General features: G+C 38.4%; 1 protein-coding gene across 2 annotated transcripts; it reads right to left on the bottom strand.

Moving 5' to 3' along the window:
* Nucleotides 1-2,246: 2,246 nt before the first annotated feature.
* LOC138317064 (uncharacterized) lies at nucleotides 2,247-7,866 on the bottom strand. 2 transcript variants are annotated; one of them, XM_069258686.1, is made up of 5 exons: nucleotides 7,634-7,866; nucleotides 4,298-4,418; nucleotides 3,959-4,185; nucleotides 3,119-3,261; nucleotides 2,247-2,387 (listed from the first exon to the last, which is right to left on the bottom strand). In XM_069258686.1, exons 1-5 carry the CDS (start codon nucleotides 7,698-7,700, stop codon nucleotides 2,370-2,372), a joined length of 576 nt encoding a protein of 191 aa, XP_069114787.1. In that variant the 5' UTR covers nucleotides 7,701-7,866; the 3' UTR covers nucleotides 2,247-2,369. The 2 variants fall into 2 exon arrangements, with proteins under 2 accessions (XP_069114787.1, XP_069114788.1); XM_069258687.1 differs by lacking the exon at nucleotides 7,634-7,866 and adding an exon at nucleotides 5,746-5,887 and having other exon boundaries at nucleotides 3,063-3,261.
* Nucleotides 7,867-8,074: the final 208 nt, after the last annotated feature.

Below are 8,074 nucleotides of genomic sequence, written 5' to 3' on the forward strand. Positions count from 1 at the left end.
TATCATGTTTCATTTCTATATTTAATAACGTACCTATGAGTTTGGACTAATAGGCTATAGATGTGGTTGTCTGGTTTGCGTCCGCGTGCTGGACGGTCGCGTGTTCGTTATGTTTATCAATATAGTAAAACAAAGTTTGAAATTTTATTGGTTTAATTGGGGCCAACAATTTTCTCGATACAACAGGTCTTGTGGAATTAAACAACGACCTTGGATAAGTTTGCTGTTCTTTTAGTAGATCTAGTAACAAATTGGTGTTCTAACGATCTAATGATTCTACCGGTGTAACAAAGCAAATCCGACTTTCACGACGCAATTTAGTCTATTGTCAAGTTTGTCGTAAGGCAACAGTGCGACATGTTAGAACTGAACCTGCTGTCCCTATTAAATTTGTTATAAAGGCGACTAAACTTAGTATTATTATTCTGTTCTTCCAATTGTACCTGCTGCCCCTATTTCGTCTTTGCATATTACGTTGCGGGTAGGTATCCATTGTGACGTCATCATTTCGAGGGCGCTATTCCGAAAATATGCAAACGCATGACGTCACAATCAATAGCTACCTGCAAGGACAGATAACGATGTAATATGCAGTAAGAGGCGACTAAATTTAGGATCCAATCTTTTTTCATAACTTTCCTATGGCTCCTTTGGCACTGCCTCACTTTGGCCTTGATTGGAGCGCTCGCCCCTGTTAGGTAGGCTTTGGGTTTTGTCCCCTGGCCGAATCACACCAGAGAATATATGAGTGGTAGTTCGCCCCTGCTTATCGCTAAGCATCAGGTAAGGCGTTAGAACTGTACCTGCTGCCCCTATTGCATGAACGTAAAAGGCGACTAAATTTAGGATCTTATCTTTTCTCTTCTTCCTACCTGACTTTATCTTTCCTAATGCCTCCCTTGGCACCGCCTCACTTTTGGCCTTGAGTTGAGCGTTCGCCGCTGTGAGGAAGGCTCTGGATTCTGTTCCCTGGTCGAGACACACCAAAGTCTATAAAAGTGGTAGTTTCTGCTCCTGCTTAGCGCTCAGCATACATGGAGTGGGACGACTGGTTCGCCGGTTGTCAGTATAATGTGACCGGGTGGGTTGTGTCTTCGGCGACATACTTCAGTGATATAGCACTATAAAAAGGGCAACAGTTCCACTATACAAGACAAAACATGAATATACCGCAGTCTCTCAAAACATGCACCTCATACAACATACACGCAACACACCGCATACATGGGAGGCCGTCCTTACATGACCAAAGCTGTTATTAGGACGTTAATTAATCAAACAAACAAACTAAAATCGTTCAGCATAAAGGAAGTGGGACGACTGTTTCGCTCGTTATCAGAATAATGTGACCGATGGGGCGTGCTTGTTCGTCGTCTCACATTATTCGCCACAACACATTGCACGCATTGGAGGCCGTCCTTTCAAATATGATATCTAGAGGCTATCGATATTTCGACAAGATTGACCATGGTTTGGTTAAAATTATAAAACTTTTTTATTTTTTTACATCGAATGAGAAACATGTTACACATTTTGTGTAAATCACTCTCGATGGCCCGGATGCCAGCGCGCGAAGTGTCTTAGTGTGAGAGGAAACCGAAGTGCCCGGAGAAAACCCACGTGATCGGGCAGGTGACTCCAAACCTTTTCACGCCCATAGCGGGGATTGTTAGCTTTACCGTCCTATTAACAGTTAGGGTTATTTAAGGAAGGAGTTACATATAGGACGTGTTCCCTATTGTACTTCCTTGTATGTTTGGGCCACTCCATTCGGACATATTATACTGACAGTGGTACGCAGAACCTACTATTTTTATAGAGTAAAGGTAATAGTATTCCGACCAGGAGACAGAATGGTACACTACATAAGGACATTAACATGTATGTAGAACAATCCATCGAGGATAGCAGGTACAATTCTATCATGACAGAATTTCTCGCCCAGGAAACAGAATCAAGAGGAACGAATCCAGAGCTTTCCTTACATAAAGATAATGTCCAAATTTAGTCGCCTTTTCAATGTGATATTTCTAACTCCTTGCCAGCAGGTCAGGAGTCCAACTCCATACGATGATAAATCACATGGTAATGTTTTTATAAATACATTATTAAGACGTCATAATTATAGAATGGGTGTCACAGGTTTGGAAGTGGATAAAAGTCAAAGTATCCGGAGAGAAAACACATCAACTTAAGGTCAGTAAATATGCGACGAAAGAATTACAATACAGACAACGACAAAAAGAAACAGTAAACATGTGTTCATTTAATAAACAACTCAAGGCAATAATTTCAATGGTAGTCAGAGATATCCTGACGGGGACGGGATGGGAGGACGGTACAGGGAAGCAGACGGAGACTGCTGGCTGTCACTCATGGTCAGCGACCTGGAAAACAAGAATATTGTCTGATTTATTGTTCTGGTACCTATTGTTCTGATTGTTTATTTTATCTAGTTTTTGTGTTTACATTAACTTTAAAGGCCCATTACGTTCCCGAAACAAACTTTTAGAGTTTTAATAATAACATCATGAAAATATTTATATCGAGAACGCTCAGGATGACGACTGGATTTTGTGGTAAGACGACCTGCGTTATGAAAATTAACATATTTATTTTAATCAAACATTTTAGACGGTGATTATAATTAGCGGGAATATAATAACTCTACAAAATTATCTTACTAGTTTTATAATCTCATTTTAAAAGCCGACTCGGTTTAGATGCAGTGTATGTACCTTTAAAATGGTGAAGAAATCCAAACGCCAAACATAACCATATGAATCACCGAAAGCCTTTTTATACCATGCATTTAAAGACATGAGATATAACTCTCATCTATGACTTGATAACATTTACTGTTTACTCCAGCAAATACAAATACCTCTGCTTTTTCTAATCGTTTAAAATTCAAAAGTAATTGAACTACGTTTTGTTTGCGTTTGACCTTGGCATTACCAGGTTATTCTTTAACCGTTTAAAAGTTTAGTCTGCGCAAAAACTATAAGTTTTAGTTATACTGCAAAGTAGGCGAATAAAAGGAATACACAAAAAAATCATACCGTCATAACAATAAACTATGATCACTTCTGGCCTGTCAAGTATCAGTTTTACTTACACCCAGATAACCTTTGACCTGGTAATGATTGCCCATTGGTGGCATTCTAAGATCGTACATGTTCAGATGAAGAAGAGGCTCGAGGTTGCGGTATTGGTCTACGTTGTATCTCACTCCGGATAATTGGAAGGGATTGCTTGAGTCTGTAATAGAAGGCGATATTACTTAATAATTGCTAGTTTAATGGCATTTTTCACCCTCGGCGACAGTCGTTCTTCAATCTTCACATACTTAATTCCATATCTAAGACTATGAGAAATTCTATGACGTTGCATAATCCCAATGTAAATCTAAATTCACGAAGAAAGATAACCAAATATTTCGTTAGATAAATATTTCCAAAAATATCCAAACAATTTATGTTCCATGGGAGGTAACTCGAGTTAGTTTACATATAAATTGTGCATATAGAAAATTAATAAATAAAAATAGTACGATAGATTTTCATACTGAAATGGTGTATTGTCGATCAACAGTAGGCTCATTAGAAAATCATTTTGAAAATTGGAAATAAATGCCAAACGCCGGATCATATCCCAATGTCAATCTAAATTCACAAAGATAGATAACCAAACATTTCGTTAAAAAAATATCCAATATTTCCAAAATATACAAACACTGTGGAAGTCACCAGGGCTCCTCTGCCTCTGTTCTAGCACGTGTCTTTTCACGATAAAAGTCCGAAAGTGACAACATATTCGGTTCAAAATACAGCTAGTGGAACAGGTGGTTATAAATGTAATATAAAATTTACCATAAAATGCAGTCCGGCAATGTATCTAACTGATGCAATTAACAATTGTTGCTGATGCTACGAACCAGATGATGTGAGACTTTTACCTCTAGTGATGATATCGCTCACAATGTACGGTTCGATTCCACTTTCACCGTGACGATAGAAAGCCATGCCAAGTCCATCACCAGGCAACATGATGTCTCGTGCTTCCGCCCTTTTGACCAGAATGTCCTTGCCACGGCCGTCCATTATCTGGCCAATAGTTGCCTTACTGAGACCTTCGGGGCCACTCTCCGACGGCACCAAGTGGCCGATTGTGTTCTTATAAGCACTGGAATAGTTAATATTAACAAGATATTCTTAGGAAACACTATCATATGTATTAAAAATCAAAATGAATACCAACACTAGTCGATTTGAGCGGTATAGTACAGTTTACTCACGTAGTTGAGAAGTAAAAGTCTTCACCCAAAACAATCTCCTTGTCAACGTTGTCCATCTGTGGGTTACCATCAGTACGACTTCTTGTCGAGTCCTTGGGTGTCCATTTGGAGACTGTTGACACTGTGGTAGGGAACGTATCACAACTATGTATTGTTAGTAGATTAAACGGTATCAATTTGTGGGACTTTGGTGTAACTTTGAGTTAAGAGTATTCAAGTACTGACGGAGTGAACGAAGGGAAGTAACTCTGATAGATCAGACTATCTACAATGCATACCGTGTAGCCGGTAAATCTTTTTGAATTACAATATACGTGAACGGGGAATTAAAGCAGTATTTCAATATATCCTATTCCTCTTTTAGTACATAGGGACTTAGCCCGAGATTATCTGGCCCTGACACCAGACTTAGACATTATCACAGATAGATGTAGACCTGGCGTAGGTCTGGTGTAGGGCCAGAGTATCTACGCATAATAGAGACTTGACATGATTTTCAGTCCAAAACCTTTGTACTTATAGACCGTGTGTCGGAAACTAGTGTCGTGTCCCTGTGATCGTGGCTATAAAACATTCAATGTCTTGAAAAAGGTAAAATTAATCATATTCATATGTAAAAGAGACTGACTGCGCATGCTAAACGAGAGAAATATTTACACGTGTATGTTCTCTTTTCGGAACAAATTTATATTGTGTTCTGTAACATTCACAGGCGCTTGCAGATCATACATGTATATAAAGTTGCTGTAAAAAGTATAACTATACAGGTCTACTGGTGTGTTATAGAGTTTACCATGCAGTAGCCGTACATCGTCGGAGTCCCACGGGTTATCTCACTACGCTGCGTGGGTTTACGACGATGGTAGCCCTATATGGTTATACTTTTATAGCAACTTTATAGATCTGCAAGCGCCTGTGGTAACATCCCGCCTCTGTAAATGACTAGTGTCGCCGCGGGGCGGTTGTAGACCGAGTTTATAAAACTACCTGTGCAGCGCGATACTATCACAGGCACTCGCTACTTCAATTACATAACACTCGATGCTCAATGGATCGACCTGTAGAATATTTTTACCGCTCGCCGTTAAAAACTTTACGTTGTTATGTTTCTCATTTTTCACAATTTTGATCGCCAAAGATCATAACCATCAGTCCTCGGTGTTTCTACCTTTGTTACACACGCGATCACATGAAAAATCCACACAATCCGACTTATCTATAAGAGCTTCTACAATATGTGACCTATGGTCAGATCCTGCATCATTTTTACACTTGATATTTGTAATACTCCGTCATAGAACTCGTCGAATCCCTGTGTTCTACACTAACATTGTCGTTGGATTTATTGCTTAAACCAAGGACTTTTAAATCGATATAGGGCTACCATCGGTGGTGACAGAAAACCTTAATCTTCATTAATCTATAACCATGACTGATGTCATACATACCACCGTGTTGTGGATCAAACGGATGTTTGAGGAATTGTTCTACCTGGGTGTACGTGTCCATGTCTGCTGAGTAAATGGTGCGAGCCGGTGTCCGTGAGTGGTGTTCACTATAAAGGGGAGATTACTCGTTTTTACTTAGAGGGTATTGCGCATTTTTACCCAGTGGATCAACTAGACTGAACGAGAATTTGGAAATGAATATATTAAATCAAATATTTGCAGGTCGGCCATTTAAGATTAATGCACGAAATATGACGTTTCACAGTCGATTAGCCGATTTCTCTTGATATATAGAAACGTATCACCTGTTCGCCAGCAGTCAATGCAATTAAACTGCTCGGGTACTGGGTGTACATATACATGTACGTGTACATGTAACTGTTGTTTAAGGATTCAATTTTTCAAAGAATGACTTATTTCTGCTGCTGAGCCCTAAAATAATAATTCTAAATGGCATAAATTTTAGTGTTCAGAATAGGCATGCAATGTATCATTAGCTTGATCAGATAATTTGTTAAAAGTTTCTCTAAAGTGTCAATAAAATTAATTGAAATTTAACAAAGAATCGCCAAAAATATCTCAATATCAACACAATTTCAAAGAATAACTAATTTTGTTTTATATAGTTAAAAACTAGTTGTCATTTGGCGCACTCGTTTATGCGTGCTTTCTTCATTTATTCATAGATTGCTTTAAAGTCCACTACCACAGGGGCGTAGCCAGGGCTAAAACAATGTGGATATGCGATGACATAATTATGGTTTTTTCTTCGTGTCGAATAAGGACACGCCCTCCTTGCATGAATCCTATCTGCTGTAGCGATTTTCAGGTATTCAGAGATCGAAATTACGTTTTATTTGAAAATTAACTTAGTATGAAATTGGATATTTCCAAGTGAAAACGATTGGATTATTCTCGATGGAAACACCTCCATTTCCTGATAAATTTAATTGAACTCTGATGCATGATATGTATTTATCAATGAGAAAACGTTGCACAATTTTTAAAATGTTGTAATAGTGATTTTCAAAAATGGGCGCATACCCGGTATATCAATTACTAGTATGGACTTATACTTTGTTGAGGTTAATACTACCAGGTCAGTATAACACCATATTAACCGAATCAAAGGTCCCTAATTTACATTAGATATGGGATATCTTTTTTACATGTGCATATTACTTACAAGAAAAGAGATGGCCATAGGACCACACCTTGTTGAACTCAACAATTGGACAGTGAAATTCACAATAGTTCATAATTGTGTAATATTAACACGAAGTTTTTAAAACAGGCAACACAGAGTCGATATGCCGTATCTACCTCCAGATGACCATGTATTAGCCAATGAAAATAGTGGAAAATCAGAGCATATATAATATGGATGATAACTAGCATTTAAATATAGTTACATTCCCAACCATATAATATCATAGTAACGCTCAACTTCGCTAGCCAAGGGTATTAAGTCCGATTCTCTTCCTACTGCCCTTGGCATATCTCACTTCAGAACAGGTGTTTTTGCTTTCAAATTCTGATTGGATGCGGCTAGGTTCAGGCGACCAATGAAAACGCAGATTTGATATGTCAACAAAACTGAACTGAAGCGATAGTATAGTGACCTACATATGTATAATGAGGCATCAGGCACGTCATGCCTGTCAACATCAACTCCTAGCGAAGTTATATTACTATCTATTTCATCAATTAGATGTTTTATACCAGCTAAATGAACGTCTTAAGACGTTTCTCTCCAAACAGATTGGAAAATACGTGCGTGGTTTATGTTTCACAAATTAAACAATTAAAAGATATACTGCGATCTCGTTACAAAATTGGACATTGCAGAACTTCTGCATGAAACACAAAAACTGGTGTCCGAACTTACTAATAAACAAATGACTCACACACATGTTCATCTTTGGTATTTTGAATCGGTCGCAAACAACACGCATGTTTCATAGGGCGCTGCCATTTTTTCAACCATACAACAATGATACGAGCTTTTTAATTGGTTGCTTATTACGTAAATGGAAGGGGCGCAACTGCGGTGATCCAGCAGGTGGCGCAGTGCGGGACCACCCGTTCTGAAGTGAGATATGCCAAGGGTAATAGAAAGAGAATCGGACTAATACTCTTGGCTAGCGAAGTTGAGTAACGCTGTGTTTGAATAATTTAATGAACTCACTCTATGAATCTGATGGGAATTTTCATGGGAGACGTGTTGGTGATCGACGTACATCTTTTAGAGGATGTGTTAAATATGTTTATATACGATATCTGAATATTATTGTACAGTATAAATTTAGTGATTAAACGTAATCAGTGT

This window comes from Argopecten irradians, chromosome 2, assembly GCF_041381155.1.
Source record: "Argopecten irradians isolate NY chromosome 2, Ai_NY, whole genome shotgun sequence".
NCBI classification, from domain to species: Eukaryota; Metazoa; Mollusca; class Bivalvia; order Pectinida; family Pectinidae; genus Argopecten; species Argopecten irradians.